Here is a 13,508-nt window from a genome sequence, read left to right as displayed (position 1 = left end):
AAAAAGACTATTACCTGGAAAGTTTTTTGCACAGATGAAATAAAAGTGTCCAGTATATCAGGGTTTAGGAAATCTTCTTTGGTAGCAATTCGCCCATTCACATAGTAGCTGAATTATTCAGAAAATATTCAGGAAGAAATAACAAACTTTACTTTCTGCTTTTAAGTTAACTAGCAATCTTTGTCCTCCTTTTTACTTCTTCCCACCCCTGTGTTATTTAAAAAAAAAAAAAAGGCAGAGGTTCTACTAAGGAGAGAATAAGATGGGAGGAGACCAGTTACTCTGTCTTAAGAAAACATAGTCACAAGTGTAGGTATTTGTGGGTTACACATTCTTTGGCAAGTGTATTCATTTTACCCACTTATCTGTTTCATGACTTAAATGAAAGTGTGCCTTGATCTTGTAGAAACCATCATGTTACTTAAAATTAGTTAAAATTTTTGCTTTATTAATATTAAAATCCTAGTACAATGCTGCTTTAGACACTATAAAGTCAATTAGCACTTAATGAAAACATTGTTTTGAAAAGGAGGTCATAAAGTAAAGCTAGCTGTGCTTTCTTAGTATGAACAGTAGGAGACATACTTACTGATGCCATGTAACTGAATCAATCACTCCTCCCCCAGCCTTTAGGAAACTAGAAAAAAAAATCTATTATATTATCACTTAATCCTTATATGGATAATATATGCACACAATATATATACATGAGTTATTTTCCATAGAATGGGCTGGTTACTACTTTAGGATAAAGCAACACAAACTTCCTGATTCTAGTACAAATTTTTATCACAGGTGCCATTTGCCCCAAAATCTTTGATACTCTGAGCCAGTCAGTGTTTGCTCTTTTGGTAAACCATCTAGTCAGGCAACAAATTGGCTTATTTATATTGGCTGTACCATGTGGCACGTGGAACTTCCCTGACCAGGGACCAAACCTGGGCCCCCCTGAAATGGAAGCACAGAATCTTAACCACTGGACCACCAGGGAAGTCCGAAGATTATTTAATAATAGGTAGTTTATTGAGGATCTTCCACTGAAGAAAAATATTTTTAAGAAAAGTGGTTCTGCTTCCTCTAGCTCTTACCTCTTCAGCATCTTAACAGTCTTTCTTCTAGGCTGGCCAACGTCAGGACCATAGAGTTTTGCATTTTTGAAAGCAGATTTTCTTAGAAGTTTATGCAACTCAATAAAATCTTCTCCTAACTGCCATCCATCGATGAAAATACCAGCCTTCTTCTGGAAACTGTTAGGTTCTGAAAGATAGCAATTCTCAAAATAAATACTCACCTAGAATTTTTTTCTATTTAGAAGCAAACATAAAAGCAACAGAGCATTTTTCACATTACAAAAACTTAGAATCCAAAGTCAAGAAAGGTAAAATATCTAGCTATAAAGAAGAGAAAAACACCAATACAGTATACTAACACATATATATGGTATTTAGTCAGTCGGTAAAGATAACCCTGTATGCGAGACATCAAAAGAGACACAGATAAATAGAACAGTATTATGGACTCTATGGGAGAGGGCGAGGGTGGGATGATATGGGAGAATGGCATGGAAGCATGTAAATGATCATATGTGAAACGAATCGCCAGTCCAGGTTCCATGCATGATACAGGGTGCTCGGGGCTGGTGCATCGGGATGACCCGGAGGGATGGGATGGGGAGGGAGGTGGAAGGGGGGTTCTGGAAGGGGAACACATGTACACCCATGGTGGATTCATGTCAATGTATAGCAAAACAAATACAATATTGTAAAGTTAAAAAATAGAAAATAAACTAATTAAAAAAAAAAAGAAGATATTCCAGGAAAACAAAAATTTAAGTTATATAACTGAAGTATGAGGTGGTAATGAAACAGTTGGAAATTAATGATAGGTATATGAAACCATATTCAGGAAATAGTCTGTATCTAGTATTTAATAGCCTAATTTACTTTTAAAAAAGATTGTGTGAGGAGAAAGCATTTAAAAACCTGTAGAAATTACAGGTAGACTTTAGAATGCAGAATGTAGAAATTACATTTCTACAATGTAATTAAAAGCCTTATGAGCTTATATTGTTTATCTGTGAAATGCTATACACATGTGTCATCTTCACTAATTAGAATTTTTTGAAGCTCCATATTGCCTCTATAATGTCAAAAGTTATCTTAATAGCAAATAAAAATTAAGATAAATTCTTTAAAAAAAAAGTCTTATTGAGAATTATAAGGGCAAATCACATATGAAGTGAATCTGGAAGTAACAAAACTGAAGAGATGGGAGGAAGGCACGGAAAATGTCTAATCTACTTCCCAAATTATTTTAGTCTCCTTTACCCTGGAAACCAGACCTTCTCTTTGCAAAATGGAGCCCAAGGAAGAGGGACACGTGATGATATCACTGTTTTATCCTGCCCTGAAGAGCAGAAGGATTTGGGGATGGGTAGGATAGAAAAGTAGGGAGGGAGGGATGTACAGAGACAGGTAAGGATGACCTATGGTTCACATAGTTGCTGCAGTAAAGCTGGTCAGCAGCATCTAGCTAAGATATGGTGGCCTCTATCCTTCCTTCTATTCTGCTTCAGTGCTTTACCTTGTCAGTTATCCTCAGCCACCGAACCCCAAAATCTGTGGCTAGACTTCATCATAACACACCACTATAGATATGTATCACTTCTTTGCTTGCTTTCTGGTAGGTCTGGTTCCTTACCTCCAGAACAGAAGTCTCAAGAGAGCAATGACCTCATTCTAGAGCCAGACTCCCTGGGTTCAAATCCTAACTCCTCTAAGATTTCTCTAACTCATAATTGCCTAGCATCATAAGTAAAGAATCTGCCTACAATGCAGGAGACAGGAGACGTGGGTTCAATTCCTGGGTTGCAAAGACCCCCTTGAGGCGGAAATGGCAACCCACTCCAGTATTCTTGCCTGGAGAATCCCATGGACAGAGGAGCCCGGTGGGCTACAGTCCATGGGGTCACAAAGAGTTGGATACGATTGAGCAACTAAGCACAGATGTACGCACACAGCTATATATTTAGCTAACATTTTTTGTGCCTCTTTGGTCATCTATGAAATGAAGGTCAAAATTGTATTCACCATCTCACTTTCCATTTTATGTTCAGTTCCATTAGCTGATGTACGGACAAAGCACCGTAAATGTTTGAATGAATATGGCTAATTAGCACTTTGAAAGTGAAAGTGTTTGTCGCTCAGTTGTGTCTGACTCTTTGCAACCCCGTGGATTGCACCCACCAAGCTCCTCTGTCCATGGAATTCTCCAGGCAAGTATACTAGAGTGAGTTGTCATTTCCTTCTCCAGAGGATCTTCCCCACCCAGGTATTGAATTCTGCATTGCAGGCAGAATTCTTTACCATCTTAGCCACCAGAGAAGACCCACTTTAATTAGAATTTATAAGTTCCTTTAAAAAAAAAGAATGAAGAAGGACACACTCAAGAGCTTGACCCAGAGGGAACTCTGTCCTGGAACTTCTAGCTTGAACCTATTATGAATGTCAGGATGGGGTTGCCGAGATTAAATGACAAGCGGAGAACAGAGGAGGGATGGAAAGGCAGAAGCAAACTGCTTGAGTCCAACCTGCCAAGCGACCTGCCAAGTGACCGTAAAGATCTCAAAGGAATCAGGGAGCTGTGCATGCGCAAAGTTTCTTCAATCGTGTCCAACTCTTTGTGACCCCATGGACTGTAGCCTGCCCGGCTGCTCTGTCCATGGGATTCTCCAGGCAAGAATACTGGAGTGGGTTGTCATTTCCTCCTCCAGGGGATCTTCCCGACCCAGGGATTGAAATTTCGTCTCTTAAAATCTCCTGCATTGGCAGGCAAGGGAGCTGTGGAAATACTCAAATGTAAACTGGGATGAGCAATAACATCTGGGCTATGTGAGGAGTTTTCTACCACAATTCCAAACTTGCACCACTGAGCACTTGTACAAATATTCCAAGACAAAATGGATATTTGCTATTATTAAAAAGGTCATAAATAGGAACAAATAATGCCAAAAGGGAATCTCCTTATTATTGAAATGTTTCTGGAGGTGGGAGGCACTTACCATTGCCTAGTTCCCAAGAAATGTTATAATTCTTGGAAGAGCAGTAGTCCAGGAGTAACTGAGCGTTGGAACTGTCCCAGTGCATATCTGCGGTTCGTAGTAATGCATTTAGACCAAAGATCAAGTTCAGTCCTGAGCAATTGGCAAAAGTGTACAGCATATCCACCGAGTGTTCTAAAAGAAAAATGTTGCCATTTCGTGGTTAGGTCAGCACCTGAATGTCAAAGTGATGAAGTCTTCCAGATTTGTTCCTCATAATGAATTACTATTTCTGTAGTTAAATGGAAATAATTCTAGTCCTAATGAGTGCTTATAATTATGAATAGGAGTCTAAAAAAAAATGGACTAAAAAAAAAAGCAAATATGACTTTATTTGCTTTAGCTGCTGAATCACGTCCATGGAAGGTTCCAGAGGCTTTGGTCTGACACTTGGGTTTTGTTCAAGTGACCTCAGGTGAACTGGGGAAACTCAGTGCTCAGCATGCACAGGCCAGACTTTTCATTAGTCAACACAAACCCCACTCTTCATAACCTAAAAATCTCCATTCACAAACTCAGCCACAAAATGACTTGGTAATTTCTATTAGGTTTTTAAAACATTGTCTGAAAAAATCATGTATATAATATATTAATTCAAAATATTAACAAAAGGAATTTTACATTTAAAAAACTGGCTTAGGGTTCTAGGAATGTGGCAGCCTTTTGTTGTTGTTCAGTTGCTAAGTCGTGTCTGACTCTTTGCGATCCCATGAAGTGCAGCGTGCCAGGCTCCTCTGTCCTTTGCTATGTCCTGGAGTTTGCACAAATTCATGTCCATTGACGCTATCTAACCACTTGAGCCTCTGTCACACCCTTTTCCTTTGGCCTTAAGGCACCCTGGGGAGTGAATTTACTGGGACCGTTTAGAAGTTAAATATATACAACATCTGACATCAGTTAAATTTGAACTTCAGATAAATAATGAATAGTTTTTAGTGTATGTCAAATACAATATTTGAGAAAAACCTGCAGTAAAGAAATGATTGTTTATTTGACATTAAAATTTAACCAGGCAACCCGACTTACAAGGGCACTGCAGGATCTTTTAAATTTGCAAGGAAACACATCAACATCTGTTGGACATGATGAAAACTATTACTATTAGGTTGTTCGGACCTAACAGTTTAATTGAAAACTCTTAGGCATTTCTTTTGGGCTAGATTGCTATGAAAAAAAAATTACAGAGTCACTAAGGGATTATTAAAGCTTTGAAACTTTTGAACTCAGCTTTTTAACCATTAGCTAGCTTATAACCTCTTTCTGAGAGTGGCAACAATGTATTTATTTTATTTACTTATTTATTTTTATTTTTGGCTGTGCTGGGTCTTTGTTGCTGCACCGGCATTGCTGCGTGGGCTGTTCTCTAGCTGAGGACAGTGGTGGCTACTCTCTAGCTGTGGTGCACTGGCTTCTCACTGTGATGGCTTCTCTTGTTGTGGAGCTCAGGCTGTAAAGAGCTGCCTCAGTAGTTGGTGCACATGGGCTTAGTTGCCCCATGGCATGTGGAAACTTCCCAGACTAGGGATTGAATTCCGTGTCTCCCACCTTGGCAGGCAGATTCTTTATCACTAATCCACCAGGGAAGCCTGGCAACAATTTTTGAGTGTCATCTTTAAATCAGTTATTATCTGCATAAATCTGGTGATCTTAATGTATATTTAGAGTTATCTATTAAACAGAAATTCACTCCTTTAATTCATTTCCCTTTTTTTAAAATTTCTATCTTTTCTGGCCATGTCCTGTGGCATGTGGGGATCCTGGTTCCCTGACCAGGGATTGAACCTATACCCCTATATCGGGAGCTCGCACTATTAACCACTGGGCTACTGGGGAAGTCCCTCCCCTAGTTTTAAAAAACGTCTGTATCTGGCAGATTTACCCCCTTTCTCCTTAAAAGTGGTTTTGTCTTGGTTTTGTTTCTAAGTCTTCAGCCTGAACTACTTGGGTTACCATAGCAGTGAAACCATAGATTTAATACTGCCCATAATAGCTGAGGAGCGGTAATGACACTAGCAAGCTATTTTTGATGTTTTTGATATTTGCTGTGTCACCCGCTTTCACAAAACTACTGCCTGTCATCAAGGACTTACAGACATTGGGGGCTGAAAAGCTCTCAGTCTTGCAGCTTCTTCCTGGGATCTTAGGGCTGCAGTGGAGGACAGCGTGGGTCTTTATGGAGTCCTTTATGGCCTTTATGGAGTCCTCCCCAAGTGTGGCAACATCTATGAGCTTCTTAGATACTTATTCCTACAATCAGTTGGTGCCCATCCTCATTTTTCTGTGAGGAAACTGACACCCAAAGAAATAAAGAGCTTTGTCCAATATCACAGAGCTATTTGGTGACAGTGCCATATTACTAGAGCCTGTTATAAAGACCCTCTGACTGTCATAGTCACAGCTGTGTTTTACACATCTATAGCAAATCAAGCTGAGAACGTGTCCTCAATCAGGAATCATATATCTGAGTTTGGGCCTTACCCTCCCACTTACAGACTGAATGGTCAGCAATGACCCTTCAACCTGCGTGAGCCTCAGGTACTGATCTACAGACCTGGAACTAGTACCAGCATCCATCTGCCTCACAGAACCAAGTTGAAATAGCACATGGGAAAACCCTTTGTAAACCATAGAAAACTCATATAGATGTTAAGCACTGGTACTGCGTAGAACCACAACAAAGGTTATCGCATTTTCAAGAAACCTAGAATGTTTACATTTTTGAGTATTTATTCAGTTCATACCTTACTCTTCCTCTATCTCCTCATTTTTCCAAATACACTTTAAGTAGCTTCAAATTGTATAGCAGTAACATCTCCTAGGATAAGGACTGTATATCACAGAGTTCAAATCCACTCTTGACAAATAAAACTGCAGCACTTCCCTGGTGGTCCATTGGTTAAGAATCCGCCTGCCAATGCAGGAGACACAGGTTCGATCCCTGGTCAGGCAAGATCCCGCATGCCGAGGAGCAGCTAAGCCCATGTGCCGTAACTATTGAGTCTGCTCTAGAGCCTGCGAGCCTAGACTACCGAGCCCCTACACAAGTGCTAAAGCCCTCGTACCCTAGAGACCGTGCTCCCCAATAAGAGAAACCTCTGCAATGAGAGGCCTTCGCACTGCAACTAGAGAAAGCCCTGGTAGAGTGACAAGACACAGTGCAGCCAAAAATAAATTAATTAAAAAACCCACCAAGTTGGGGGGGGGGGTTGTGTGGGATGAGGTGAATTGGGAGATTGAACGACATATAGACACTTTGTATAACATAGATAACTAACGAGAACATACTGTATAGCTCAGGGAACTCTACTCAGTGCTCTATGGTGACCTACATGGGAAGGAAATCCAAAAAAGGGATATATGTATATGCATAGCTGATTCACTGCGCTGTACAGTAGAAACTAACACATTGCAAAGCAACTATATGTCAATAAAAATTAATTTAAAAAATGAAAATAAAACTCACCCAACCTATTTCCTCCTCAAAATAAGAATAAGAAAACTCAGTTAATTATCCAATTCCCAGTCATTATCCAGTCTCTTATCTCTCACTGTCTGAGAGGGTGGAAAACTCCCTGGGACCAAGATAATCTAAATGAACCATTAAACATAAGCACCAACTATTGTACCATCTCCATTTATATAAGTGTGTCCAGCATCCAGTCTGGGAGTGGGACAATGAGGAAGGAAGGTGGAGAAGAAAGAGAGAAAACAATTAGCTCATTAAATGATATTTTAATAAAGGAATCCTCCTTTCTGCAGTCACACCCAAAATTACACCTGTAACACTGCTTCCTTTTCCTGCCCAGACAGGTTTACAATGTGAATTTATATTCTCATGACAAATGTTGTTGTCATCTTCTACTTAAGTGAAGCAAAGCATCTGATGTGTCCTGTAATTAGAAAACTTACCTAGAGCTTCTAGGACACCTGTTTCAAAGGGGCAGGCCATTAACTAAGCAAAGAACACAACAGACTTTTGCTACCTCTTCCATCATATGAGGCCACTCTCAGTTATTCAGACATTACCAGCCTTGGCCATGGATGCAGAACCAAGTGTGGTAACATCTATGAGCTTCTTAGATACTTATTCCTGCAGTGAGTTGGTGCCCAGACCAAACACAGTAAATTTCTATCTATATGTTTCTAAGACATGCAGATTAAAAGAGAAATTTTCAAATCAGAAGTCAAAATATTTCCAAACACAATTAACTATCTGTAGTATTTGTCATACACTGTAGCATTGCCAACAGGGTGGCTGGAATTATACTGACCCAGCAACACAGTTAGTGAAAGAAGGGCTTTCCCTTGGGGTAGAAACTAGGAAGGTCCAAGTTCCAGAGGCAGGGAAAAGATGTTGAAAACCTACCATCTTGGTTCTAAAAAGATCATGTGAGGGGGCAAACAGTTTTAAAGAAAAATCTAAGGTAAATTGGCATATAGTTAAGATGACCGAGAAAAAAAGTGTGAATCTATATGCCTAATACCACGGCATCTTCTCCTAGCAGGCCTATATCAGATGATTTATTACAAATGAGACCTTACTGCTGCAGGCCTCTTGGACATCTGTCATTCCTTTAATGGAATCTGAGAAGGCCCTGCTATGCCAAATTTTGTTCAACCGTGGATCATATTATTTTTTTTTAATCTTTTTTAAAAATATATCTTATTTTTTGGCCACACCATGCGACATGTGGGATCTTACTTTCCCAACCAGGGATCAAACCCATACTCCCTCCATAGGAAGTGCAGAATCTTAACTACTGGACTGCCAGGGAAGTCCCATAGATCATATTAGTAAAGAATTAGAGTATTTCCCCCACAGCCCTCTGCTTCAAAATGCAAAAAATAATTTAGAGGACTACATTTTCTATTAGCGTATAACCTATTTTCTGATTTCTTACATGTTACTTTCCTCCTGTACCTTATCCATAAAAAAATATTTTAAAAAATTCATTGGATACACTGGAATCCAGATAGTTTATAGTAAAATCTTACAAAGAAATAATTTAGTGTCAAAAATATACTCTTAGATATGTTGACTAGCCCAATTTAACTTCAAGATTATTTATTTTTCAGAAGTCAAAAGAAGATAGTTGTAGAGTATCTACGCAGGACATTTTCTTAACTGAGATCTGGGGCAACATCATCCCTTAGTTGGGTATAAAGCATCAACTTTCAGATAAAAATATATTTCACAGTTAGGTAAGGACTGCTTGTTTGTTTTAGAGACCTGTGTAACAACATCAGGTGGCAGAGTGGTAAAGAATCTGCCTGCCATTGTAGGAGATGCCAGAGACATGTGTTTGATTGCTGGGTTGGGAAGATGCCCTGGTTTAGGAATGACGACCTGCTCCAGTATTCTTACCTGGAGAATTCCACGGATGGAGGAGCCTGGCAGGCTACAGTCCACGCGGTTGCAAAGAGTCAGACACGACTGAACACACAGCACACCCACACACACACGTGACAACATCACCCTATTTAAACACTGGAAAACTGTTTCCATGAATGGAAATAAACTCCTGGTTAGCTGAGCTAGTCCTATGTTTTCAAAGCCATACAGGAAAGAAAATGAGAAAGCTGCCCTGTCAGTGATACACAGCTCATCACAGGGGCTGCTTCTGGGAGGGGAAACAGAATGGACAATGAGGTGTGAATGATTTCACATTTCACTCTTCACACTTTTGTATTTTACTTTTTCTCAAGGAATGTATTCATGTCTTCCTTGACTTCCTAGTTCTTCAGAGCAGTTAAGGTCATTATTAGCTTGTGAATGAATGATTCTTTTTTTAAATTGTTATTGCTTTACAATGTTGTGTTAGTTTCTGCTGTACAGCAAAGTGAATCAGCTATACATATCCATATACTCCCTCTTTGTTGAATTTTATTCCCATTTAGGTCACTACAGAGCACTGAGTAGAGTTCCCTGAGCTATTAGGTTATTAGTTATCTATTTAGAAAAACAGTATGCGTGTGTGCATGCATGCTAAATTGCTTCAGTTGTGACCAACTCTTTGCGACCCTATGGACTACAGCCCACCAGGATCTTCTGTCCATGGGATTCTCCAGGCAAGAACACTGGAGTGGGTTGCCATGCTCTCCTCCGGGGGATCTTCCTGACCCAGGGATCGAATGACCCAGCATTCGAAACCCAGTCTCTTATGTCTCCTGCATTGGCAGACAGGTTCTTTACCACTAGCACCACCTGGGAAGCCCAGAAAAATGGTATAGATAATCTCATTTGCAAAGCAGAAATAGAGGTACAGATGTAGAGAACAAACGTCTGGAGAGCAAGAGGGGAAACCTGGGGGTGGGGTGGGATGGATTGGGAGATTGGGATTGATATATATATACACACTATCGATACTATGGATAAAATAGAATGAATGACTCCCTGGCTATTAGGCAAAGTCAGGTAAAGAAAAGAAAACAGAAACTTGAGGTTCAAGATTGTCCACTAACTCTTGCTAACATGTGAGGAATATGCAGCTTTCTATGACTGCTATAGGGCTTCTTAAATTTTAGCCCAAGTTGAAGCCATCCAAACATTTCAGGGGCTGGGACACCAGCAGGGTACCTACTTGAGTAGGTACTGTTTTTGAACTTTTTCTGATACTGTTCTCTGAGCAGCAGTTGCTCCTGGAAGGGCCATTCCAACAGCAGCTTCTTCTCCACATCAGAAGGGATGGATCCGGATTTGCAAATATCTGCAAATGGAATTAATAATTCAGAGAATCTACTTTTACAATGATAAGTTTGAAATTGCATACACTTATTTACCTAGCTATATATGTGAACTAAAGCAGGATAGCTGAGTTTCTGGTTTGGGGGTCTAAGATCAGAGAAAGATGTATTCTGTTACATATGTCAAATTTGCTGCTTGGCCAGTCACCACAAAAAACCAGCCAAAGGGCATGCTTCCTAAGAAGCACTGTACATATACTGGACACAGATACACTGGACATAACTTCAAGTTACCGAGCAATTCAGGAGGCTCCTTGGAAACTTGAAATTGCTAGAGAACCCCCCTGGAAGACAAAACATTGTTCAGTTCTCTTAAGGTTCATTTTCAAAATACATAGCAATTTTCTTTGCATGGACTATATCTGCTTTATGGCAATTTCCTCTTGCCAAAATGGTAGGACAGGGAATGCTGACTTATATTGCTTCATATCTGTTATCATCAAAGCTCCCGAGACCACAGCATGTGTACTTGGACAAATCCACCCCATCCTGTCCGGCAGGATAGTACTTGTCATACTTCTTTATCGCGAGGGAGCAGGGCTGCCAGGCTCGGGCTACCAGGACTGGCTGACCCCCCGTGACTTCCTTTCTCAGAAGGTTCACATTCTGGCTTCCTGACAGAGGGTGCCTCATCTACTCTGTGTTCATAAAAAGGATGTTTCAGAAAATGTTGGTCGCTCAGTCGGGTCCGACACTGTGACCTCATGGACTGCAGCCCACGAGGCTCCTCAGTACAAGGAATTCTCCAGGCAAGAGTACTGGAGTGGGTTGTTATTCAGTTGCTAAGTCATGTCCGACTCTTAGAGACCCCATGGACTGCAGCACACCAGGCTTCCCTATACTTCACCATCTCCCGGAGCTTGCTCAAACTCATGTCCATTGAGTTGGTGATGCCATCCAACCATCTCGCCCTCTGTCATCCCCTTCTCCTCCTCCCTTCAATCTTTATCCCTACCATAGTTTTGCCTCAGGCTGAACTACAGGGAGGGAACACAGCCCCACCCATTGGCAGAAAATTGGATTCAAGATTTACTGAGCATGGCCCTGCCCATCAAAGCAAGACCCAGTTTTCCCCACAGTCAGTCCTTCCCATCAAGAAGTTTCCACAAGACTCTTATCCTCATCCATCAGAGGGCAGACAGAATGAAAACTACTGGAGTGGGTTGCCATGCCCTTCTCCAGGGGATCTTCCTGATCCAGGGATCGAACCTGGGTCTCCTGAATTGCAGGCAGATTCTTTACAGTCTGAGCCACCAGGAAGTCCCTCATAAAGGATGTTTCAGAAGCACTTGGATAATCCCAGTGATCCTCTCTCCCCACCAGGATGAAGAAAACTGATGAATGAAGGACAGTCTCCTATGTAAACTTATGAGAACTTCTAAACGCATATGACTGACTGGGGAGAAAGGGCGAGGTCTAAACATATTCCAACATGTTATTCCAGGAAAACCCTCCTGCTTTTGTTCATTTTTTCTAATTACTATTCTATCGACTTTGGCCCAGTTACTGATTAACTGTTCTAAACACTTTCTAACCACAAAAAAATGTAATATATAAAATAGCAAAATATTGTTCATTAATATATACATAATACACTATTGTAATTCAGATGTATACGGTATTTTCAATAATTGTTAAGATACTAATTTAACTTCCATTTGATGTCTGCATAGCACTTATGAAAGACACAGGGCAAATCCTCGTGGTGCCTTAGCGTGTTTCTCAGATGAAGCCCACAGGCTCCTAATATTTAGAATCACAAGGAGGAGCTTGCTCAACTTGTAATCTAAGGTTGGCGCCCAGGAATTCAAATATTCAAACTCCCCCTGGGTGACTGTGTATAGTCAATAAAGTCTGAGAACCACTGCCCAACAAATCAAGCCTTAAAATCCATTCTTAGACACAGAGCATATCTCCACATCCCCTTATTACACCTCTCATCCACATTTTCCGGAATAAATGAGTTTCAATCAGTGCTGTCTCTTCAGCAGGGAATACTCCCTGTTTTGGTGCATTTCTCCCCACAGGTTCCTCTAGGCAGCTCTGCCCTTTAGCTACAATCTTGGTTCTGTTTACAGCACAATTAACTCTCTTAAGGGCTTCCCTGGTGGCTCAGACGGTAAAGAATTCTCCTGCAATGCTGGAGACCTGGGTTCGATCCCTGGGTCGGGAAGATCCCCTGGAGGGCTACAGTCAGTAGGGTCGCCAAGAGTCGAACAAGACAGCGAGTAACACTGACTCTCTTAGAGCCGTGCCCAGCACCTTCCCCGTGCCTCCTGCGTCTCACATCCCTGAGAACATCAAGCGGAGGAAACCTGCCCGCTGCTTCCACCTTCTGTGTCGGCATCCCCACAGTTGCACTGGGAGCCCTTCATCTCTTATCAGTTGGTGATGTGACAAACAGCTCTTCTCTGAGAATGCTCGTGACCGACTCAAGTGAATTCAAATAAATGGGTAATCTTTAAAAAGTTTCACCCTGGTTGACTTGAGATAGCCAGTAACTTCTCTCTTCAAAGGCTGGTTCCTTCTTGGGGTCAAAAATGAGAAAGTCTGCCTTGGTGCCACCAAATCTTAGGTATGCAGGAGACAAACCTCTGGCCAAGGTACGAAGCTTTGAAGAACTGTTATGAAGACAAGCAAGAAATGAAAATTATTTTTTTTTCCC

At 40.9% G+C, this 13,508-nt stretch overlaps 1 protein-coding gene and 1 long non-coding RNA gene across 4 annotated transcripts in view; one reads left to right on the top strand and one right to left on the bottom strand.

Annotated features, from left to right (window-relative positions):
• The window catches only part of HPSE (heparanase), a 42,100-nt gene that overhangs the window by 14,731 nt on the left and 13,861 nt on the right, over positions 1–13,508 (bottom strand). For 2 of the 3 annotated variants that reach the window (XM_081582344.1, XM_081582358.1), the window contains exons 2-7: positions 13,319–13,464; positions 10,681–10,806; positions 4,061–4,234; positions 1,089–1,257; positions 590–637; positions 15–108 (exon numbers count right to left, since the gene is read on the bottom strand). In XM_081582344.1, coding sequence (XP_081438470.1) covers positions 15–108; positions 590–637; positions 1,089–1,257; positions 4,061–4,234; positions 10,681–10,806; positions 13,319–13,464 — 757 coding nt within the window. The remainder of the gene's footprint in view (positions 1–14; positions 109–589; positions 638–1,088; positions 1,258–4,060; positions 4,235–10,680; positions 10,807–13,318; positions 13,465–13,508) is intronic. The other variant, XM_081582355.1, reaches the window with a different exon arrangement.
• LOC145542812 (uncharacterized) overlaps positions 1–13,508 on the top strand; it is a 36,377-nt gene that overhangs the window by 11,036 nt on the left and 11,833 nt on the right. The gene's annotated exons all lie outside the window — the stretch shown is intronic.

The sequence above is a fragment of the Giraffa tippelskirchi genome, chromosome 1 (genome assembly GCF_054371585.1).
Source record: "Giraffa tippelskirchi isolate mGirTip1 chromosome 1, T2T-mGirTip1v1.2.pri, whole genome shotgun sequence".
In the NCBI taxonomy this organism is placed as follows: Eukaryota; Metazoa; Chordata; class Mammalia; order Artiodactyla; family Giraffidae; genus Giraffa; species Giraffa tippelskirchi.
This window is presented reverse-complemented; position numbering and strand designations above follow the sequence as displayed.